The sequence below is a fragment of the Toxorhynchites rutilus genome, chromosome 3 (assembly GCF_029784135.1).
Source record: "Toxorhynchites rutilus septentrionalis strain SRP chromosome 3, ASM2978413v1, whole genome shotgun sequence".
NCBI classification, from domain to species: domain Eukaryota; kingdom Metazoa; phylum Arthropoda; class Insecta; order Diptera; family Culicidae; genus Toxorhynchites; species Toxorhynchites rutilus.
In genome coordinates, this window is record NC_073746.1 from 152,429,453 (window position 1) to 152,455,064 (window position 25,612).

The 25,612-nt window shown below is 40.3% G+C and overlaps 2 protein-coding genes across 3 annotated transcripts in view; both read right to left on the reverse strand.

Moving 5' to 3' along the window:
• The window catches only part of LOC129777103 (homeobox protein 5), a 399,412-nt gene extending 398,703 nt beyond the window's left edge, over positions 1–709 (reverse strand). The window contains exon 1 of the mRNA XM_055783173.1: positions 576–709. The gene's annotated coding sequence lies outside the window, so the exon portion shown is untranslated. The remainder of the gene's footprint in view (positions 1–575) is intronic.
• The window catches only part of LOC129777102 (unconventional myosin ID), a 73,225-nt gene continuing 47,934 nt past the window's right edge, over positions 322–25,612 (reverse strand). Inside the window, exons 2-9 of one of the 2 annotated variants that reach the window (XR_008743204.1) lie at positions 14,099–14,401; positions 13,810–14,029; positions 13,523–13,748; positions 8,998–9,461; positions 7,545–8,939; positions 7,328–7,485; positions 855–1,146; positions 322–796 (exon numbers count right to left, since the gene is read on the reverse strand). Coding sequence is in view for 1 of the 2 variants with exons in the window: in XM_055783172.1 (XP_055639147.1) it covers positions 972–1,146; positions 7,328–7,485; positions 7,545–8,939; positions 8,998–9,461; positions 13,523–13,748; positions 13,810–14,029; positions 14,099–14,401 (2,941 nt within the window). In the remaining variant the exon portion in view is untranslated. Of the gene's footprint in view, positions 1,147–7,327; positions 7,486–7,544; positions 8,940–8,997; positions 9,462–13,522; positions 13,749–13,809; positions 14,030–14,098; positions 14,402–25,612 lie in introns of both variants that reach the window. The other variant, XM_055783172.1, reaches the window with a different exon arrangement.

The window sequence follows — 25,612 nt, forward strand, 5'->3', positions numbered from 1 at the left end:
AGAAGTCAGATCATATTCAAAACCGCTGACGCACGTACCGATTGGCGCTACTGTTGCGACCACTCGGCTCTATTCCATTCCATTTCACTACTGTATGTCATGTTTCGCAATATTAGCTGTAACAGAGCAGGATTTAATTGTCTGTTTTTAGTGGATACATATGGTAAATAACACCATCGTCTTTTTCGGCATAAGAGTATTCGTTTTGTTGCCGTGGGACCAATTATACGAGGTTTATATTGGTGTGTTATTATTAGCACAAATAGTCCGATATTGTTTTCGTTGATTGATAGTTCTTTCGCATACAATAAACTTACTAAATATAAGCATTTGATTTGTATTCAAAACATGTAAAATCCCACAATGAAGACGAGTTATTTAAACCTAAATATTCTGATCGTAGTAACCATATAATGAAAGGCACTATGAAAAACTGTATATGCTGCTTAATGAAGAAAAAATGCTAATACTAGCCCTACGAAATGCAAAATTTCCATAAAATCTCGATAAAATAATTAATACCGCTATGTTCATTCCATTTGATCCCCGTAAAGAATGACTACAACTCTACTCACCAGCAACCACATTTGGTGTTATCGGTGTGTCTCTCCGCTTGATCAACTCTATCACATGCAAATTACGAATGTGGTAAGCTCTACCAAATCTATCGGATGCGTTTACCTCCAATATCAGACAATGGCACTTTCCGTTAATATTATGTTTTCATGTATCCCTCTGACTGTGTAATAAGTTAACAATATGCCACAATAAAAACTACTATAGCCACGCAGAAGTGCTGAAGTACGTAAGTTGTAAAGTTAGTTGGTGGATTATATCCTTGAAACTGTTTATACCGTAATTTTAGTACGATGGCCCGGTCAAATAGAAGAAAAAACTCCAAACGAATGCAAACTCAACACAATTAACATACATTCCTCCACAAAAATAAAAAACGTTGATAAATCAGCGCACTAGATCGCGCTGCCGTACGATGAAGGAACCTTAAACACAATGACGGCACCGGAATGTTCGAACGCCGGCGTCTCGACTCCGGCCACAGCCTCGATACTGAGGGTGCGCATCTTGTTTCCGAGACGAAGTTGGAAAGATGGTGACACATTCACCACCAGGTCCTGATTGCACAGTCTGGAAAGATAGAGGGAAAACTATGAGGGAACGAACTGGACGATATGTAATTATGAGTAACTAATTTCTTCATCACGGATTTTCTATTATATTTAAAAACATGGTTGCCAATCAGAACATCGATATGTCCATGTAAACAAAATTTCATTGAGAGGTATTTGACCAGAAGATATCGATATTCCGCTTCCACTATGACTAGAACTTTTCACTATTGATTACGCAACTTGTAGATTTGGGTTATCATAAGTGATATGCAAACGCGAGTATATTGCTGAAACGTGTAGAATTGTTATGCTGGGGAGTAGCGAGTCCACAGACAGGCGTTGTCGTTCAGCCCTCCACTTTCGTTGTACGAGGGCAGTCCGATAAGTACTTAGCCTACAAAAAAAAAAAAAAAAATTCGGAAAAGTGGCGATTTATTTCTCAACATAACCTCCTTTTAGCTCGATAGACTTGACCCAGCGGTGCTCCAACTTCTTTAATCCATCTGATAAATACGTTTTCTCGAGGTCTGTAAAGGTCTCCGTGGCGGCGATAACCTCCTCATTCGACTCAATTTTCTGCCTGGCGAGTAACTTTTTCAAGTTTGGGAACAAAAAAAATCGCACTGGGCCATATCTGGAGAATACGGTGGATGGAGTAGCAGTTCGTAGTGCGATTCGACCAATTTGGCCGTGGCGACAGCGGAATTCCCTTTTTTTCCATTTTTCTAAAATCCGCAGACACGCCCACTTCCACACACGGCCAAAATAAAACTACTAGTCCGATTCGGCTGCAATTTTGACAGTAGCCGTTTACGAGAATGTACTATACAATAGTAATCTCTCTTGCGATACTGACATCAGCGGCCGATGAGGCTAAGCACTTATCGGACCGCCCTCATAGTTCAAACTTGATCTGTATGATTTAACTGTTCACGGCAGATGCCCTGGTAGCGGCACATTTCCTCCACAACATTCCCAGCATGGAGGACAGGCATCCTCTCGCGCCTTGCGGTGAATCTAGGGCAAACTTCGCTGTTTCTTCTTCTTGGCCAATTCCGAAAAAGGGGTAAGTTTGCGTGCTGCGGCATGAGCCTGCGCATCCATCTACCGTGCTTCCTAACTAATCATCAACATTTCCGTGTTATGGTAGGCTATCTGCAGTTTCACACTCTGCACCAGGCATTCGATCCTGCCTATCGATTCGGTCGCGAGCATATCAACCCGTTCCAACCATTCTTCTGTCACAAGGATGACGATGTAATCCGCGAAGTCAATGATAAATATAAAATCTTTTCCAACTGATGATTCTTGTCAGAACATTTTCTCAATCTTTCTTCGACATCGTGTATTTTTTGGAAATCGTGTGACTTACAAACGAAAACGTGAAAAAACGTGTTCTTAGTGAGTCAAACATGAGCCTCGTCCCATTGGAATGGGTCTTTGAGCATTTTGCGTGATTAAAAAGTGTGGAATTCAGATGAGTATTATAGCACCTGGACAGCAAATATAAGAATATACCAGTCTCAAAAGCCATCACCCGATTCCGGAGGTGATCTGGCATACTGGTTAACATCCGTATTTCTCACGCTTCTTCTTCTTCTGTATGAGCATTGAACCACTGCGACCATTAGTTTGAATTATTGTAGTGCACTCCTATTTACTATATATGCGCTGTCAGTTCGTTCCATCACTCAGGGAATGAGTGATGGTCGCACTAGGACTGATAAGCATGCCCGACGTTGTAGTTTATCGAGCCTTTTCTGAGCAAAATTTATGTTAGACCACCACACAAGCGAAGCACATGTTAGCCTGGGTCACACAATTGCAAAGTAAATCCAATGAATCATTCTTGGCATTAGTCCTCACTTCTTCCCGAATATACTGCTGTGTTGGTGTCACACCTAGGGCGAAAAGGTTCCACACCATGAGGCTTCCACCACCGTGCCCACACCCAAACTAGCGTTGGCAGAAAACATTCCAGAAATGATACCATTTCGTGTACTGGAGAGTCAAATGCGGAAATAATGAGTTGTTTTAAAAGTATAAAAATGGTTTGTATGTATGCGAGCAGACATCTCTTTCTGTTTTCATTTCTCATTTCATTTGGGATTGTGCAAAAAAAAGTCCATGTGACATCAATGAGGATCGAACCAAGGCCGGCTGGAACGCGCAAAGCTATTTCACACGACCACGCTATCCATATAGCTGCCAGTGCTGTTATAAAGAAGCGTGATAATATTACACCTCATCATAACATGAAGTTGGAAAGTGTTTTCTAAGAGGATAAAGAAGAACATGAAAGAGAATATTTCTTTCTCTGTCTGGGCCGTGTATTTGGCAAACTGTACGAAAAGCTTTCATATGCTTTCATTTAAATGTGTTTCCTGTTTCGATCGCTCATTTTGGCTCTAGCATATATATTATACAATTGATATACAAGTATTGGGGAGTAGAACATTTTCTGTTATTTTTCAGCTCATTTAATGTAATAAATTGGGATGCCATAAAATGTGCTAAAAATTAACTTTGGGTGCATGGTCCCTCGCAAACTGAAGTCGTTTTTTTATTGGTGATGCCGATTATCGATCGCTTTTCAGCGAAGTAGCTTTTCTGGCCTCGTTCCACAAAGCGTCGTTGAATGGTGCGATTGGAATGGTCCTGATCCAACCTTTCATTAGTCGTCCGTATGGTCGTTCTTGGGCATTTCTTTGCATCCCGAATGATTAGCGTGTCCATTCTTGTATCAGTTTACGTTTCGATTCTCCGTGCATCTGATGCTTCCGAATGACCAGCTGGACTGCACCACGGCTTACCCCATACTTCTCAGCAATGTGATGGTTGCCAGATATTTATAGATAAATCATCTATAAATATCTTCACAACCGAACTCATCGAACAAAAATAAAATTTGAGTTGTTGAGAGAAAAAGTAACCAAATGTCTCTGGTAAAAAAGTTTCATTTGCTGTACCTTCAATTTAGATTTTCGGTTGATGCTTTTTTGAGAAAAATACAATTTATTATCAAATTAAATATCTCACAATTAAACTGTTTAGAGAATGAAGGTGTGTTATCATATCTGGCATCCTTGTGCTGGGTTGTTTACACGTGGAATGGAGTGGAATGAAACATCAAAAAACGCGCGATCTGAAGCGATCAGTATGTCATAGCATAGGATGAGCTCCAATTCCTCGCTCCGCATCGCATCGCATCGCATCGCATCGCGTCGCATCGCACCGCACCGCGCTTACTATGTCCTCAGCCTCAGGCCCGCGTGGTTTGCATTTAATTTCTGCATTCGTGAACGAAACAGCTTTTCCGCAAACGAGCCCGCGCCCGCATCGCATTGCGTTCACTATGTCCTCGGCCTAGGGTGTAGTGATCCCCGATTTTTGAAATTAATCGTTCATCAGCTAATCGAATACTTTTCAGCGGTTTGTTATTCGATACGATTAATCGCCCCAAATAATCGATTAATCGATCAATCGTTCCTCTGAGAGAAATAATTAGTTAGACTAATATTTCTCATTCTGGAATCAAAAATGTGTTCATTCCGCCTGAACATCAATTATTATCTTTTACGCACCCTTAAAATCGTAAACGGAGCTCAATTTGCGTTGACGGCATTGAGCTTCTTTTACGAGTTTAAGAGAGCGTCAAAGATAGTGATTGAATTTTACATGTACATTTTGTTTATTGCCCCGAGAAAATGACCAGTGCAAAATGTCAGCTCAATCGGACAAATTTGGCTGGTTCGTCACTTTACTTCCATTTTCGAAAGAATGTCGGGATTGAGAATTGAACTCGTTACCTTTAGCGTGAGAGGTACGGATGTTAGCACTACGCCAAATCGCTTCCAGAATACAATTTTGGACTCGATTGTATACAGCATGAATTTTTTTTTTGTACAATTATGACATATTTCAAGAAACGTTAAGGTGGAATTAAGGTGAAAAGTACAAAGTCGCGATTGTTAAAGATTTTAATTAAATTCTCACCAGGAATCGTCTATAACTATATTGCAGCGAAATTAAGAAAAATAGAAGTTGGGTGTCAAAGAACAAATTATAGAGCGTTTAGAGAGCTTTAATTTGGTTGATAGAAACAATCGAATTTATTATGAATTTTTGGGATACAATCAATAATAACACCTTCAAAATCATTATCTTTTATGTTTTTCTCTTCCAAAATGTTATTTAAATCCTCTAACTCAAATATTTCAAAACTATATCCGTCAGTTAGTTTTCTCATATTTCAAATGGAAGCAACAGAATCGTCCTGTATAGCGTACTTTAAGAAGTAGACCCAGTTCAAGGGAAACAGAGCCCGGAACAATAGAGAAGTTCAAAAATTCATTGTCATTGTTGAAATTCGACCATTTGTGTAGAAGAATTTTTTTCATCAAATATGATCGTCTATCACCTGCTGAGAGATTCTGGATATTTTTTTCATGTGAGAAAGGGGTTTTCTAACTTTAAGCGGATGAATCAAAAATTAAATTCTTTTTTTATATTCAAAAAAATGAAAAATATATAGGGTTGGAGAAAAAGAAATGTCGTATTTCGGATCGAAATTTGACGCTTTATTTAACATACTTAAAATTAAACAATTTGAGTCAAATATGCGCCGTTTTGCTCGCAAACTTGTTGCCATTTAGAAGGCAACTTCATTATTCCCCCCTTATAAAACCCCCCCATCATATTTGCAAAAAACTCAGACAGCCAGTTTTCGCAAGCCTCTTTTGAGGCCAACTTAGTATCACCAAGAGCGTTTTGCATGGACCGGAAGAGATGATAATCACTTGGAGCCAGGTACGGACTATACGGTAGGTGTAATAGGAAATCCTATCCGAGCTCCCGTAGCTTCTGGCGGGTCATCAAAGATGTGTGAGGCCGAGCGTTGTCCTGATGGAAAACAACACCATTCCTATTGATCATTTCTGGCCGCTTCTGGTCAATCGCCTGCTTCAAACGGCCAAGCTGCTCACAGTAGAGAACCGAGTTAAGGGTCTGGCCATAGTTGAGCAGCTCATAGTGGATGATTCCCTTACAATCCTACCTAACACACAGCAAAACCTTCCTAGCCGTCTATCCGGGCTTGGCGATGGTTTGGGCTAGCTCATCGCGCTTCGACCATGACTTTTTTTTCTTTAGGTTGTCGTACGTGATCCACTTTTCATCACCAGTCACCATCTTCTTCAAAAATGGGTCGAGTTCGTTCCATTTCGGCAGTGCATCGCGGGCGTTGATTCGGTCTAGAAGATTTTTTTGCGTCAACTCGTGTGTCACCCATACATCTAGCTTTTTTTTGGAATCCAATCTTCTGCAAATGGTTCCAAACGGTTTTATGGTCTATACCCAGTTCCTGGCCAATCGAGCGAGTGCTCACATGCCGGTCTACTTGGATGATTTCAACGATTTTATGGGTTTCCACGACGATTGGCCTACCAGTACGGGGTGTATCTTCGACAGCCACTACACCAGAACGAAATCGATCAAACCAACGCTGTGCTGTGCGAATCGTTACAGTATCGGGTCCATAAACTACACGAATTTTGTCGGCCGCCTTCGTTGCAGTTTTACTTCGCAGGTAGTAAAAACGTAAAATATGGCGAATTTCTTGCTCGGTGGACTCCATCTTTGACGCGCTATAACTTGAGACTAAAAAGGACAATCACAATTTTTTCGGCCGCCTTCGTTGCAGTTTTACTTCGCAGGTAGTAAAAACGTAAAATATGGCGAATTTCTTGCTCGGTGGACTCCATCTTTGACGCGCTATAACTTGAGACTAAAAAGGACAATCACAACACTGTCAAAACGACACTTGTAGCACAGATTGTCGCCGTTAAATAGCCGTATAGTATGACCCGATGCGATAAGTACAACACAAGATATGTTTAAGTGTTGCCATATATTGAAAATATACGACATTTCTTTTTTCCCAACCCAATATGTATAAAAACAAATTAAATGCAACCGCTAGTGAGATCATATATTTAGCTCGCTCGAGTTATCGAGTGGTAACGACCGAAACAATCGTTTTTACGTGCGATCATGATCACCACTGATTTAGTTCGCCGGCGATCAGTAGCTCGTTGTATCGACACTCAGATCGTTTGCTAACATTCCTGAAATTTGCGATTCTCTCTTTCTGGTCAGCCGTAAACACTATCATATGCATGTATCCATTTGATACTCACTCATAGTAGCGTTTGCACACGTGGGCAACGATTTCTCCAACACGATCCTCTTTCAGTGACAGATGTTCACCCTGGAGCGCCACCACAAGGTCGTTGTTTTGGCGCGAGTGGAACACAACTAGTTGGTCTCTGCCAGGGCTAACACTGATGGAGGTGATCTGCAATAAGAAACAAAAATATTAAAATGTCTTTTCACCAACTAGATTGTCCTCCATACATCCTTAATTCCGATGGTGCGCTTCATATTGCGGAACTTGTTCTTCGGACCGTCCAATTTATATATGGTCCCGTCGGTGACAATGATTGCCCGCTCGGCTGATTTATTGCACTTGTTGAACTTCTTCACGAAGGCGGAGAATAACACCGCCCGGAAGTTGTCCGAATTTTTTATATTATTAATACTGGCATTGTACGAAGAATAATTTGAGTTTTCCGACGTAATCGAAAGATAATTGCCCAGCCAGCGTCGATCGTGTCCCCAGAACTTGCGTCGCTTTCGAAACGCGCTGGCAGCGATTATTTGCAGTCTCAGCTGAGCCCACTCCTCCCGTGGGTACTTCCTCAGGATCATTGAAGCCCGCCAGCGAGAGAACAGCATGCGGAGCTGTTTCTCCGCTTCACGGCCCACCAGTGGAGGCTGGGGCCATTGGATACCTTTACCGTAGTCTCGCAGCTGACGAGCATTGCGGAAGCGATTGGCCAAGTCCTGAACGTATGATTTCAATTTGTACTTTCGGTAGTGGCGCATAATCGTCAGGGCTGCCTTCATTTTCTTGTACTGCTGTCGGCAAATCCAGCCACGAACCTGCTTCTGCAGCAACGTCACGATGTGGGGAATCATTTCGTTACGTTGTTTTTCCAGCGCGAACAGAGTTTGAGGGGATCGAATGAAGATTTTCGTCTTGCCAAACTTCACATCGTGGCTGAAGTTCATTTCGTTGATCAGAACCTTAACACCGTCACGGTCGGATCCAGCGCGGAAATTAGGCCACGTATATTGGGATATCATTTTGTAGCGCAGTAAAAATTTATCGTACCGTTGACGATGGACGAAACCCGCTCTGCGAACTCGCACATTCTCCAGTAGACCGAGATATCGCACTTGGTGTTCGACACGAACATCATCGAAAACGGACGCACTTTTGATATCGTTCGGTTTGATGCATCGTACATAGAATGGCTCTTTCCGCAATAGCGTAGCTACCAATTCTGCCATCGAACGTTGGAACAGGGTACCAGCAGTTAGAGGTCTCTTGGTAGTTTTAGTGATATCCTGCGCTCCCTCAGGCCACATCGAGCTTATCAAACGATCTTTCGAGTGGAACAGCAGTCGTTTGAAATCTTGGAACAACGTATCCCTGTTCTTTTCGATGAATCCATTTATGCTATAGATAACATCACCGGCGTAATGTGTGATGCGGAAGTCCTCGCGATGTTTGAGTTCCTTGTCCATCGGTTTGAGTTGACGACTGCTATAGTGAGGATGATGGGAAAGCTTCTTGTCCATCGCATCTAGCAGCATCTCGTCAGTTATTTTACCCACGTTCAAGCAAGCTTCGTCCATGATTGAGATCACACCTTTGTGCTGCTGCTCAACCAGTTCACAAATAATCTAGAAGATGATGTGCAAATGAATAAAATTTCACCCTGAAAACACACTTCAACCAAACCTGATTGTTGAAATACTCCACGTTGGTCCATTCGATGCCCTCCCGCCGGTATTCCTCCTGTTCCTGCTTCAGCACCAGCTCGATGAACAGTTGCTGTAGCTTTTCGTTGCAGTAGTTAATGCAGAACTGCTCGAAGCTGTTCCGGTCAAAAATCTCGAAGCCGTAAATATCAAGCACTCCAATGACGCGATTGTACCGCTTCTGGGTGTTTCCCCCCGGAACCACGATAGCCTTGTTGATACGCTGGATAATCCACGTGAACAGCCGGTCGTAGATGGCCTTCGCTAGCGCATCTCGTCCAAATTCCGCCTGGTTGGTATCGTGCGCTTTCGTCATAATTTCACCCTTCGCCGCTATCACCCGCTCGCTGAGCGATCGCATCATTTCCTCTTCGGTCACTTGGAGTAATTGGGAGGCGGTTGATAGTGGTTTTCGAACTGCAATCTGGATCTGCTCATCCTGGGCTGCAATGAAGGGAGAATACTCGGTTATTCTTTGCTTCTTATTCTTCGAATTGCTCTAAAACGTTTTATAGTTTGAAGACATTTAGATTGAAATATCGACATTCTATTAAAAAGTAATAACATAATATGGGTACAAACCACTTCATCTTCAATGACCCATGTTCATAGAGGAGCTTCCCGTTACAACGTAATAATTGCATCAAAATAATGTACTAATTTTGGTTGGCAATAAAAAACTACAAAATATAATTCAATGGACCAAAATTTCCTACAAAATGCATCAACGCCCTTATCAGTTGATTTGCAGCAACCTGGGCGAAAACTGTGAAACAACTAAGTCCGAAACTTTGTTCGTACTGTCAGTTTTTTTCCCAGAGCGCGAAGAAGTTGGACATCGTGAGGCACTTCGATTCGGCATTTCAAATATCCTCTTTCTTGAGGAGAATGATGATAGCATCGAAAGCAAAGCCTGGCTCTGATCGTCCGACAGTGCTTTGAAATCGTTAAGTGCAGCAGAAGCAAGAGAGAAGACTGGGAGCAAGGTAATGGTTGAAATGGACATTTTTATGCGGAAGCGTAAGTCGAGACTTGCCATGTCTAAGCAGCAGGCAATAACCCAGAAAGAGTGACTGAAGAGAGACGTTGTACCGAAGTCCGCCAACCACCCCCCCCCAAGTCTCCTAGCTGCGACCGATAAAAAAATGCTGGGCAAACCACAAGCGGAGAATCTACTCCAATAATTTTGTTGTCAAAAAGAGTACCAACTGATCGCCAAGGCCACGAAAGATCTGAGGAATATGCTGACGAATCAATTTTTAGAAGGCCTAATAAATAAAGATTTCAAAGAAAATTTGAATTGTATTTTGTATATTGAGAACATATGGCCGGTGTTAAGTCAGAGGGGACCAAGTCACAAAATTGAAAATTTCGAGTTATTGATTAAATTTCGTTGAGCATTATGTAACCTACATACCACATTTATCAGATTTGGAAAATCACGCATACAGCAGGAATAACGGATCGAAATTGTTATGATTGATCAACTAAAATCCCTCATAGTATGCAGTCAGAGCGGACCATGTACCATTTACCATGGCGAAATGACTCTATATCATGTGCAGACAGAGTGGACCATGTGACAATTATTTGTATATTGAATTTAAATAATATCCAAGCGCCGAATTCAAACCAACAAAACATTTTCATGAAGCTAATAGGTACCTTGTCGAAATGTGCTTGAGCCCGTTAGTGTAAAATGTGCACATATTGAGTATATTAAAAAATAAACTTCAACTCCGACTGAACGGATCAGTGAAAAATGCTGGTCTTTACTGTGAATGATCGCAAAATGTACTATTTCAGAGTGCGATTTAGGCTGTAGCGATGACAATGAATTCGAATTTGATAATTCTATTGACGAATACTGTCTAAGATGATTGAAAAAGGGATTCTGCTTTAACTTGTTTACCGTGCAATCATATTCAGATGGCAGAGAAAACCTCGATTTCCTTTGCTTGGGTGATTTTTTGATTTTCAAAAAACTCAAACTTTGACCGCTTTGCGCCACCCTCCCTTAAAGCCGATTGAGCTGATATTTTGCATAGGGTGTTTTTTCGATGTGGGGAATATTTTTTATGGGGTAACTTTTTGAAATTAGAGATGACCATTTTCATTGGCACCCTAGGGTGCATTTCTTCCGCAATAGCAGTTCAACAGCGACCAGAATTGGTTCGAGGGCATCAACCAATTCCTTTATCGTTGTCAGTTTTTCATCGCTGACGCTTATCTTGTGTTTCACTTTCAGATCTAGCAGCGATTTTTGAACTGAAGTTCCAAGGTCGTAGAATCGGTACAGCGCTGCCCGTTGTGTTTTTTCGATCTTATTTGATTCTCAAGCAATATTTCAAAGCGGCATAAAGGCAAATATTATCTATGGAGTAAAAATCAAAATTACCGAAATTACCGGTTATTGATTGTAAAATTACCGGTAATTCGGTAATGGAAAATGACCCGGTATTACCGATAAAGCCGGTAATGGTAAAACCGGTTAACAATCCCTACACGCAACCAAATGATTATGCAGTTCCAAACTCACAATCCTTCTCACTCTAATTTTCATAGCAGAATGGCACACTTTGACTCACAACTCTTAATTGATTGAGAAATATTTCGAAATTGTTCAGTCATAGTGAACCAACTCTTGTTTGCTTCATTTGGTTCAGTCAGAGTGGACTATGTCCGTATAGGGAGCCAAATAACTGCCTTTTTTGGCATGATACTTGATGTTTTTTTTACAACTACCATACGTCAAAGTATTACCAGAGAGTAGCTAACATTTCTGAGAACAATATTGAACGAAGAAATTAAATGCTTTGAAAATTACAGAGCATTAAACTTTATGTTCGTTTTTCTTGAAATCATAAAAATTTCACATGGTCCGGTCTGACTTAACACCGACCATATCTGCATAGAAAACTGGCGATTTATTCCGCGATTCTTTGCGCTTAGAACTTTAGCCAAACTTTTGTACGTTTTATTATGCGGTGCCAGAATGAGGCAACCTGAGAAGGGCTGAGAATGTGTTTACGAAAAATGAACCGACGATATTTTCTGTGGCACATCATATGTTGAACTCTTGCAAATGTGATGTACATTACAAATCGCAACGGCGAAAGATATCAAGTGCGCAATTAAGTACTTTTAAATGAAAATGCAAATTTATTGTGCTATTCAAATGAATCATCCAGAATATGGCCCATCGCTAACTAGAAAATTCATCTCCATTTTTAACTAGAAAATAACTAGAAAATTCATCTCCATTTTGATACCGTAATCATCATCCTTGTTATTTTCGAGCTTCTTGTTTTACCGTTTTTGAATGTGTTTCATAACTTATATTTTTTCCAGAATCTCTCAGAAGGCGAGAGACGATCATATTTCATGAAAAAATTTCTTCTATGCAAATGTTCGAATTTCAACAATGACAGAGTTATAGAACTTCTTTTTTGTTCCGGACTCTGTTATCTCAAACTGGCTCAGTACTAAAAAGTACGCTGCGTAAGCCAATTCTATTGCCTTCATTTGAAAGATGAGAAGAAGGGTTAATCCTAAATTACTAAAGTCTTAAAAGAGCAAATCGTCCTAAGAACTGTCACTTGCTAATTTGTGCATCGTTAGAAAATGAGAGAGCTCGTTACAGCCCTATCTTCTGACCTTAATTTTGCGTATGGCGTTGGAAATTGCGTCAGGGGCACTCAATTCAATAACGGTGATAACGGTTTGATAAGTAATTCCATTGAAATATTCGATATGGCGCCATGCGTCGTCTTCGATATATAATCGGACACACATTCGTCAACGACGTACGATTTCGATTACACCAAGGCATTTGAAATGAAAGATTAGTTCTATATGTTTAGTATTTATACGATGACAAAGGATCGTAGTATCGTAAGAAAAACTTCGGATAAACTTTTATCATCTGTTATTTTTTTTTCCATATATTAGAATATAGTCTTTTTGTCTATTAGTCATATTCTAAATAAGGATTTTTCTCGGCGGAACGCCTTTAAAAGCTAATACAAAAATAATTGTTGCAACGGGTAATTTTCATCAACATTCCGCTAGTGTATGGAGAAATTAGTATGAAATCAGTGCGTTTCTCAATGTGAGTCTATGATTTCGTCAAGTACGCGGTTACGGAGGGAGCACAAGTGCTTCGCGGAACTGCATTTGAAAACCTCTTAATAACACAGAGTAAATTGCTCGAAGACCACTTGCAAATAACACTCGTCTTACTCATCTTACAAGTTTCGGTGATACGACACACAAAAAGTACACGTTTGTGAGAATACCATTTCAACGCTTAAGAAGATTATTGATTATAGATTTAGCATTACTTCACATTGGCGAAACCCCGAATTGAAAATTGATAAAATATAATTTAGACCAGTTGTTTAATGGTGAATAATAACGCTCTGGGTAACAGTACCCGTTCACTGTAAGCGGTGCACATTAACCGCAAATCGATAACCTAATCCCGTTTGTAGCGTGACACCTACTCTTGAAGTCAATGTTGCCCAAATGAAGTACGGCCGCTACCGTCCGCCACACCATCGAGAGCTCGTCGTTCGAAAAACCGAGCGTTTTCAGCCCGGTAGAGGTTATCCGGTAGTCAGCCTTCTCCGACAGCACTTCCACGCTTCCCTGGTTGGTGTAGTGGTAGTGGGAAGGATCTCGACTCAGTTGAAGTTGTTTCAGTTCCGCATCTGTCGCGCCTCTCAGAAGCTGTTGAGGAGGGGAAACTGTTTACACGTGAAAAATCGAGGAGATGGCGGTAATACGCTACCTGATAGAAGCAGTGGAAATTTCGTTCTCCACTCTGCTGCTGGATGACACGTGATTTTTCCAGCAGATAATTCGTTATTACGCCACCCACCGGATCACCCTTGTAGTCGAATTCGATGTCCATGTACTTCCCGAAGCGACTACTGTTGTCGTTTCGATTGGTTTTTGCATTCCCAAAACACTCAAGAATTGCGTTGCTTTGAATCAGAACGTTTTTCACACTGAAATAGGAAAAAACATGCATACATTGAGCGAATCTGGTTGCGGGAAACCGCGTAACTGGAGCTCACCGTTCGATCTCGTTCTGATTGCCCTGGTTCGTCACGGCAGCGATGTATTTCATGATGATTTTGGACGCCTCCGTTTTGCCCGCTCCGGACTCGCCGGAGATCATAATGCACGTGTCGTGATTTCGCTGCTTGTGCACTCTGTAGGCAGCGTCTGCGATGGCGAAGATGTGCGGGGTATTTTCGAACTGTTCCCGCCCTTTGTACCGTATCACCTGCTCTGGTCCATAGATGTTCATCTCTCGGTAGGGGTTCATTGATATGCATACCTCTCCGATGTATGTGTAGATTTTGCCGGACTGAAATCTGGGAGCACATGGAGTGAGGATACATTAGATAACATCAGACATGGTAAATAGTGATTTAACATATTGACATGGAAAAGATCAATGCGAGTAGAAGATCGTACCATGTTCAAAATCTCAAGAAATAGAGTAACCAAATTAATAAATGATGCTAAGAAAAAATATTTCAATGAAAAATTTGCAAATGCGACTTCAATTAAAGATGTTTGGTTTCGTGCTTCGTGCGTTAGGATTTGAAAAAAACAACTCTTGGAGGATCAACCAATTTCAGTGCTGATGAAATTAATCATTTTTTGTGAGCAATTTTACGCACAAGGATCAATCTCGTGGAAACGTTGGGTCCTTACTCCACGTGTGTTCAGCTTTACGGATATCGAGGGGTGTCATGTTAGAAATGCCATCTACTGTATTAAATCCAATGCAATTGGACTTGATGGAATTCCAATCAAATATAAAAAACTAATACGTCCTCATAATTAAACCGATAACGCACATGTTTAATCTTATAAGGGACTGTACACATACCACGTGGACAACTTTAGGGGGGATGGTTGAGATTTGATAACATGCGTAAATGATTTTTTATTAAATATAATTTTCTATACATTTTGTAACATCTCGAGAACAATTCGTCTTAGGATAATAATGACTGTATAACTTTTAATACAGAATTGCGTGTAAAATCATTTATCCATAGTATTTTCATTTCATCAATTTCTAGGAATGATGATTTACATTTGCATGAGATTATCCATGCATCACTACTCGTCATCTTAAAACAATTGAGCCAGTGTTCTGATAAAAATATACATGCAATTAGGTAGCTGATTCGGATTTTTTTAGGAGGTGATTTTGATGAAAAATCTTATGCATATGGTCAACTCTCAACAAGGATATTGTTGAACTTTTCTTGAGCCTAATTTTATGTATTGAACTGACTCTCATTTAACAAGCACGCTACTTATAATAATTATACTGTTCATTTGAAAGATAAGGAAATTTTGCGTAAAATGCTACTTAGACACCCAATGCACAATGGTAAATAAGCAGTTGAAAAAATATAAATATTGAAAATATTTTTAATACGCTAGTAGTACTCTCTGAAAATTCCCTGAGCTATGGCGGAAAAGGTTTCATATTACGCTGGCGACTAAAAGTGAATCGAGTGTGTAAATGAACCAACATTTCCTGTGACCGATCGTATTCCGAAGTGGACAAAGAACTATACTCGGCAAAAAAAATAGAGGAGCAAAATGCGACATCGAAAGTTTTGAGTGATTTTTTAAACTTTGTAACTCTGTTATAAAATAATGCATTCGTAAAAGCAACAACTGGACCTTGTATAAAATATTTTCAAGTTTGCGATGGGCAGATTCGGCTATCGATTTGTTGTGCGTTGATAATACCTCTGTAGTAATTATTTTTACTGAAACTTTCTATGAATCAAATGGAGGCGAAATAATCAGGTTGATTGAATTGTTATTGGGAATACATTTTCAAAATCTATAGAAGTTTTGAAAGCAAACCAAAAAGGCTTTATCTTTTCTTGAAATTATTTTTAATTGATAAAAAATCTATAATCTATAATATATGTATATAAAATTGTTTTGTTCGTTTTTGTGCGCTACAAATACTCGAAAAGTTCGACACTGATGGATTATAACACAATATACAATCCACTTCAAAGATTGTTGCTGCTACTGCCAACGTCTCAGGAAACTTTAAGATATCCAGATGGAATAAGCACACTTCTGAAACAAAGCTGTGAACGTAAATTAACCTTCTAGTATTGAATATTGAATAGTGTGAGTATATTGAATATGTGTGATAGCAACACATTTCTTTGTGAGTGTTCGAAAATCGTGAACTTAAATTGTATCTGATAATGATTTCAAATCCGTTCATTTTTATTCGATTGACGTTGCTCAAGATATGTCTTCAGAATTGTGTAATTTATATTCGGATGCGGATTATTCAACTGTATTTTGCACGTTTCCGTGTTGGCAAACCAGATAGGCTTTATAACTTCGCAGATAATAGAAAAACAAAGTATACTTGTATTTCAAAATTAAACTCAAACGAAACACATGCTCGTTTTGCTACTCATTTCTCTGTCAAAAAAATCTCAATGTGCCACATCATAGCGTGGCAGGGTACAGCTAGTAAAATTTGGAACAAAATAAACTTAAATAGAACTAAATTTTATCTTATGCGCAATCATGTCATTTCCTAAATTATTCTAATAAAATAAGGAAAAATGTCCTCGTGGAAAACAGGTGGAGAAGTATGAAATAGTCCACGCTTGTCCACGTGCTTTTTCTGTCCACATGGTATGTGAACGGCCCCTAATCAGGACAAAAACGTATCCTACGGCAAAGAAAACTGCAAAAATTATACCAATCATGAAAAAATCATCAGATAATTCTTTGACTAATCTTCGTCCAGTGAGCATATTAAGTTCATTATCAAACGCTTTGGAATTAATAATGAATTCCCAAATTTGTAGTTATGTTGCGGATAACGGTATTGTATTGAATATCAGTCGGGCTTTCGCAAGGGTCATAGCCAGACACCTTCCTGATTTTTCAGGATTTCCCAGACTTTATAGCACGTTCCCTGATATCCTGACGAACACTCAATTTATCTTGATTTCTCTGAAAGAATCCTGATTTTTTCTGATTTTTGTATTCTTTACATTTTTCGTAATAAATATACTGGTTTTCATGTCAAAGTTTTTTGTCATGGTTCGCACTTGTATATATCTTACATTAAGTTAAATTCTCTAGACGAAAAGCTGTCCTTTTTTATCCCCAGTAACCCCAGTATTATTAATGTAGGAATCAGTGCCGAAAATATTCACGTTCACAACATTCAAATACGGCGAATTTCAGCCTGCCTTGTATTGATAACCTACTGCTCAAGCGAGAGTCGATAAATATGGAACAACAATATCAATGAACACCAGTGGAATGAACAGCAACATCAGCTTGCCATGAAGTTCATTTTTCATTTACATCTTCATTTTGGTTATGATATTCGTAACGTCGAAATTGAAGATCATTGCGTGTTAGTGAAAATCAAAGCATAAAATTCAACGTCAACCAATTGAGAGTGAAATCGAACACAATCGAATCACAACATTCTTGTTTTTGGCGACTTCGGCAATGGAATACATAGTATAAATCTTGCTATGTTTAATGAATCTACTCCCGATTGGCCGAGAATGTCATACACCCTCAATCAGATGAGGAATGGGTGACAATAACAGACGAGCGGAAAACGAACGTAATCTTGTTTTGATTTCCGGTTTAATGATACTGGCTCTAAATGATCAGCAATGATATAAAACCCTTACGATATGGTTATTGGATGAAATGGCTTCAACAGCAGAAGTCGAATATCGTATTCCGATGCCATTTTCGAAAAGAAGATGATGGCTTCCGGTTCATTGAAAAAAATAAAGCGAAATGGCGGTAGTAAAAGAGCATAGAAAGCGGAAACGGACCATACCTCTCACGCTAAAGGTAACGAGTTCAATCCTCACTTTCGACATTCTCCCAAAAATGGAAGTATTGTTATGAACCAGCCAAAATGTTGTATTCCAACCAATATCCTCCTTATAAACCCGTATTCCAGCGGGTGGTGGGTGGTACAACACTGATGGTGGCAATTGCACAGCAATTCCAACTATTCCTCTGGGGTTCCCTGATTGCTTCCACTTGGTGGTTGAATAAACTTCACAAATTTCACAGCACAAAATACATTTATTCTTACAAATATCAAACTACATTTTATTTTACATTCAGGAACATATCTTAACAATTACTTGTACTGCACAAAAACAGAACAACAATTTTTTATTCTCCTCTCTCTCTATTTACAGACATGACAAAAAAAAGAAAACAAATTCTAACTGACTCTCAAAAGTACTTCTCTCGCGTTATTGTTTCACAGCTGGGAACTCAGCGCTTTATAGCAAAGTAATAGCCAGGGATGTACTGTTGGGTTTGTTGTTGTTCACTTGCAGACATCCTCACCCACCCTGAAATACCATATTTCTGAAATGACAAAAAAAAACCTCTTCGACGGGAAAGGAATCTGGGAGCAACAAATTTATGTCCAAAGGCTTAATTGCTGGGTTCTTCGATTGACAAAACGCATAATTTTTCCACCGGTCGTTTCAATATTCCTGCAGATATTTTAAGTGTCACCACCCGCACAATTCCATCATCCCCAGGATGAACCTCCATAATTCTTCCCATTTTCCACCGCATAGGGGGCTGATTGTCGTCTTGAATGATTACCAACCTACCAACTACGATGTCAACAGGTGGTTTCCATCGCTTCATCCTTCCTTGCAGCTGGGCCAAATAATCTCTACGCCATCTCTTCCAGAAGTCTTGTAACCGTTTTTGGATTAACTGCCAATAATTCAAACGATTAGTGGGCATTGTTTCCACATTTTCTTCCGGAATCGCCTGTAAAGAAGTTCCTATGAGGAAATGGGCCGGTGTCAACGGTTCCAAGTCATTCGGGTCCTCAGACATTTGTGTTAACGGTCTTGAATTAAGGCATCCTTCCACTTGAACGAGCAATGTGCTCATATCCTCGGGAGTCGCCACACTCTCACCAAGAATCTTCAATAAATGGTTTTTTGCTGATCGTACGACTGCCTCTCACAAGCCTCCGAAGTGTGGCGCGCTAGGTGGATTAAAGTGCCATTGAATCCCTTGAACACTCCTTGTACACTTTCGGTGGCTGCTATCTCTTAGCAATTTCAATACTTCCCGAAGTTTATTGCGAGCTCCGATGAAGTTGGTGCCATTGTCGGAGTAAATATCCGTACACATCCCTCTCCTTGAGATAAATCTCCGCAACGCTTACAGAAACCGGTCGGTAGATAAATCACTAACCAGCTCTAAGTGTACTGCCTTGGTATACATACAAACGAAGATCGCTACATAGGCCTTCACTGCTGGTCGTCGCGGGGCTAATCTTAGATAAAGTGGTCCGAAGTAGTCAACGCCCGTTCGTGAGAACGGACGAGATACGGTGACCCGTGCCGATGGCAGCTCTCCCATGAACTGCTGGATTGCAGACGGTTTTGATCGATAACACTTTTGGCAGTGATGTACAGTGTAGCGAGCGAGATTCCTTCCACCTAATGGCCAATATCGGAGTCTTATTGCTCCTATTTACAACAAACTTGTTCCCCTGAGCTCGCAAAGAGGGAAAAAATGTGCTATTTAACGATGTATAACGTCACATTACTCGGATTAGATTTTTGTAACAGGTATTAGTTATTGGAATGCTTAATCACATGAGCTACAAACAATGACTTCAAATAAGAGTTTTCAAAAGGGGCTGTTTAAAGCATTTTTGTCAATGAATAAGGAATGTCTTTTTGTCAATTAGGAATGTTTTTGAGGATGACGCACTTCATTAATCACCATATTGTATCCTGCACATAAAACAGTCATTCCATGCCAAACCGATTTAGTGGCTCTCAGATTTTCGTCACAAGTGGTAATTTTGTTCTTCATCGCAAAACATTATATCGTTTTTTTTTATTTTTTCATTAGGGTGCCCATTTCCATTTTAGGGCGGTCCGAAAAATCCTTTTTATCGCTATTTTCCCAAAAAAAATATTTTTCGAAAATTCGAAAAAAAAACTTTTGAACTACTGAACTGATTTAGACGATCTATATGTAAAATTGAAGCCAATTAGCTAATCTTTTTTGGAAAAAATATTACGAAACTGTTTGTTTAATTATTGATGGAATTTGTTTTCTATTGTTTTCATGGCTTTGGATATTTTTTATATTTTTTCTTGAAAGCTGAGGATTTTTTACAGAATATATCCGAAAATCAGGGATGTGATTTTTTTGTTTGTAAGTTATGAATTTTCAATTTAACCGATGGTTTGACAATAAAATTTTCCCCTTTTTTTTCCAAAAAAAGACTTGTTTGAAAAATTCATAACTTTTGAACAACTAGACCATTTTAGATGATCGACATATCAAATTGAAGCCAATCTAGTCTTTTTGAAAAAATATTACATTTGCAATAAACTTGGAAGTTTGTTTTAGTAATTATGTTTGTTATGATTATTATTGTTTTTCATAGTTTTCTCGGTGTGGAGGCGATCTGGCGTAGTGGTAACATCCATGCCTCTCACGCTAAAGGTCACGAGTTCAATTCTCACTCCCGACATTCTTCCAAAAAATGGAAGTAAAAGTGACGAACCAGCCAAATGAGTTGAAAGTCACTATAATACAGATAATAAAAAAAAAAAAAAAAAAGTTTTCTCGGTTAAGTATAGAGGACGCTATATTTTTTATATTTATCTTGAAAGCTGATATTTTTGTACATAACATCCAAAAATCAAAGATGTATCGTTTTTCCTTTTTGAGTTATGAACGTCTACGAACGTTAGTGCCGCCGAAGAAAAATAGTTGAGGCTATCAATCGAAAAACATCCACCTACCGATTTGAAAATTGTTTTAATTACGAAAAATATAGTTTTTTGAATTCTTCTTGGTCTTATCCTCCTCTATCTTTTTATTCATTATCTTTTGTGACGTAGAACTTCTTGGATGGGACTAACGTTCCAGTGGAACTTTTGCCTTCTCAAGGTAGCATTACTTGCGTCATTTTTGGTTGAAATTTCTATGCCGAATAACACGCCTCGAATGTACTCTGGAGTGGCAAGCTCTAGAATACGCGTGACCACAGTGCAAGCCGGAAGAATTTTCTTTGACGAAAAATGCCACGACCAGAACGGGAATCGAACCCGAACCCCCGGCATGATCGTGTGGGACGCTAACCACTCGGCCACAGGAGCACCGCTTTGACGTAGAACTAAGTCTTTCATTAAGGGTGCCAAATCAGAAAATGGGTCACGGTTTTAATGAAATAAAGTTAACGTTAATAACTATTTTTGTCGTGAACGGATTTTGATGATTTACATACCAAACGAATCCGGAAAGTCCCTAAGATTTGTTTTTTATGCAATATATTACAAACCCCCGATGTGTATGCGATGTGATGAAAACTAGAAGGATTTCGATTTTACCATACATTTATTCGGCTCATTTGTGAGTTTCCCTACCCATACCGTCAATAACGAGCAACTTTTCGGCGAGTAACGAAGGGAAATGATTTGGAGCCTCCATGAACAAAGAAAAGAAGAAGATTAAGAACGAAAATGAATATTTGCCTAGAGCATAAATATTGAATCTCACGGAGGCAAAACTTCAGTATCGTTCTAGATACGAAGCAATGAACATCGCTTGCTCTTCCTTGTTTAGCGTCATCACATGTCTTCGTTTCGGATTGAGCTGTGGACGCGACCAAATTACTTACACGCTCACACGCCATTCCATTAAGGTTCTGAACTACACAATTGTGAGAGAAATCATCAACCTAGGCTATCATCGGCTCACCAAGAAAATAATTGTTCAGGAATTTCATGTGTGATTTGGTTTCATAAAGGGTGTGTCACATCAAATTGCATCACGGAAAAAACGCTGTAGAAATTTGATTTTTAGGAATTATATCTTCAGCTTTCGCTTATAATCAGATAAGAGTGTATAGATCACGTTGGCCATGCTTCACTGTCAATTTTTCGTAAATTTGGAAAAATGTCGTCAAACGAAAAAGAGCGCCGTGAATTAATCCTGTGCACTCATTTCGAGAATCCGGAGTTGTCACATCGGGATATCGGTAAGATGCTGGGAATCGTCCAATTCACGGTCAGCAGAGTACTAAAACGATACTTCGAGAACCTAACCATCGACCGGAAGGCGAAGAACGGCAAAAATGGATGCTCCGTCAGTGAAAAAGATCACAAGCGCGTAGTTAAGCAGTTTAGACGTGATCCGAGAAGTTCGGTCCGGGATGTCGCTAATAAGCTGAATTTGTCAAGTTCATTCGTCCAGCGGACCAAGCAGCGGGAGGGCCTGCGTACATACAAGGTTCAGAAGGCTCCTAACCGCGACGAAAGGCAAAACATGGTGGGGAAGACGCGAGCCCGGAAGCTGTACACCGAAATGCTGACGAAGCCGCATTGCCTGGTAACGGACGACGAAACCTACGTCAAAGCGGACTTTCGTCAGCTGCCGGGCCTGTTGTTCTTCTCCGCAGAGGACAAATTCAGCGTTCTGGAGGAGATTCACAAGCAGAAACTATCCAAGTTTGCCAAAAAGTACATGGTGTGGCAAGCGATCAGCTCTTGCGGAAAGCGGAGCGCCCTCTTCGTGATGACCGGCACGGTAAACGGGCAGGTTTACCTTAAGTAGTGCCTACAGAAGCGCTTACTACCACTATTGAAGCAGCACGAGGGCTCGACCATCTTCTGGCCGGATCTCGCTTCGTGCCACTATTCAAAGGACGTGTTGGAGTGGTACGAAAGAAAACGGGGTCACCTTCGTGCCAAAGGAAATGAACCCGCCCAACGCGCCGGAGCTTCGCCCAATAGAGAAATATTGGGCGATTATGAAGCAGGCCCTTCGGAAGAACCCAAAAGTTGTCAAATCGGAGGCGGACTTCAAGAGAAAATGGATTTCTGTTAAAAAAAAACTACAACCTGACGTTGTACAGAACCTTATGGACGGGGTAAAGAGGAAGGTGCGAGCATACGGGCTTGGGCTCGAAGTGTGAATAAAAAGAAAATGCCAAAAGTTGTTTAATAGTTTTTATTTTACTGTCTAAAATTTTCAAAAGGATCGGTCTACTGGGCGAATTTCTACAGCATTTTTTCCGTGATGCAATTTGATGTGACACACCCTTTATAACATCAACAAAACTATCCACACCAAGGACGAAAGGTAAGCTAATCGAGACCGGAAATATTAATAGAAAGGGCTTCTGTTGAGAAGAGCGCAAAGCGGAGATAAGTGTGAAGATTTAGTTGCTACAAGCCATCGATATATGGCTTCGTGTGCGTACTTGCGTGCTTCATAACCTGTATGTACAAATAGCATCTTCGCTACGCTGAAACCCTATTTGTATCTGCTCCCGCGTGCATAGGCCCTGTCGCGATGCAACAATCACCTAATATTTTGATGCTATGATGGACGATTGTTTGGTAGTGCAAATTATGCAGTCGCGATAATAAATATAAACAAAGAGAAAGGTAGCGGAAGAGGGATATTTGCGCTAGGGTATGAATAATGGATTTCTGCTGAGACAAATATTCAGACTTTTTTTTTGTTCAAAGCAGTTAACATCGCTTGCCTTCCGTTATCATAAGGGCTTCGTTGGTGCCTTTGACATTGCATCAATGCATCGAACTGCCGCTATGGCGAAGCAGGCGTTAAGGTTGTGCGCCACATAATTATTTGAGGATTATCAAGCTAAACCATAGTGAATGTCGTGGTGGAATGTTGTGAGTTATTTGGGTTCGCGTGCCAATCGCAAAACTGCCTTCAACAAGGAAAACATTTACGCTCATCTTTTTTTTTTATCCAAAATATATACTTTATTAAGGCTCATATGGCGTCAGCCTAACGGGGCCGGGAGCTCAATATTTCGACAATGTTTGTTTACAACTATGTTAGTAATATGTAACCGATTACTCGCGGTTGGCTCGAGGTTAGTATTACAAGTGTTCTCATAATTGGTATGTTGCAGTCTTCGATGCTCGTGTGCCCGACACGGGATACTTCCTATTTTGATGCAGCTGACCATTAATTAGCAACGCCCCCCTAGTCTGTACCCCATATCTAGCGTGGTGCGTCTTTCTCGACTGGAGGAATCCAGGATAGAATGGTCACTAGTCGGCGCAATCATCAGCTCGTGTAGAGTTGTCATGAGCGGTACAACCTTTGGCTCTTGTTGAATGATCAGTGGACTGCACAACCTTCGGCCCGTGCATCTGTAAAGAGTGTGTGTATGTATTGCCGCGACTAAGTAAAAGTTTATCGAGCTCATCTTGATCATAATGAACCAATGCAACGAGGTTAATGAGATTCTTAGTCGCTTCAAGCAGCCATCAATGTATGGCTCTGTATGAATGCTATGCTGAACGCTTGTTTAGTGGTTGGTTTTTCGTTGCACGAACGATGTCTAGAGGTGCGATTGCACTGAGACAATACTAAATAACCTGTAGTATGCAGTATTGCCATTGTTGTCCTTTTATTTTTTTTTCTTCTTCAATGACACTAACCTGTGTCCTTTCGAATTTATACTTAATTGAGGTATCAATGCCAAATAACACATAATTGTGTTCTGAGTAACAAGTCCGAGAATACATGTATATCAGCGTAAGCCTACGGAAAAAAACTCCCGACTACCAGATCTGGAATCATGCCCGAAGTTCCCACCATAAAATGTATGACACTAAACACTCGGCCCGGGAGTCACACGTCTGGAATATCCATTCCCTTGAAATACATTAGATAAAAAAGAGTTTCTTCTTGTCGTTTTTGCATTGTTTTTTGACGTAGAACTACGTCTAACCGGAAGATATAGGGGGTGAAATGGAAATCTAGGCACTGAACAAGTAGGAAAAAATGCAAGATTTGGAACGCTTATAACTCGAGCATTTCTCAATAGATCGCAAAGGTTTTTGCATCAATTGATAGGAAATATATCTACGCATCTATCATAACGAATAACATTCCATTTTTCTTGAGATAAATAATTGAATAATTGTGAAATATCAAGCATTGTCAAAATGCACTATGTGCCCATTTTTTATTGGTCCATTTTGTGCTCCTCAAATCGTACCGACCAAAACGGGCAACCAGAGCAGCAGCGAAATAGAATGAAGCACGATTGGAAAGGAAAAAAAAAATGAACGAAACGTTGGTCGCAGTCTCACACATGCGTAATTCTCGAGCCAGCCAGTCAGCTTAAAAATCCCCGCTCCGCTGCCGTAACGATCATTCTTTGTGTGGACACCGACTGGACAACATCGTTGCTGGACGAGCTGGACGGCGAGGGATCGAGTGCCTTTCTCAAGGCAAGAGGGCGGAGGTGGTAGCGCTGGAGTAGAGTAATAGAGTAGAGTAGAGTTTTCAAAGGGCCTTTCTCAAGGCTAGAGACGAATGAACTGCAAATGTTTAAAGTCTCTATAATACAAGACCTTCCTTCCTTCCGTAACGATCATTCTTTGTGTGGACACCGATTGGACAACATCGTTGCTGGACGAGCTGGACGGCGAAGGATCGAGTGCCTTTCTCAAGGCAATGGGGGCGGAGGTGTAATG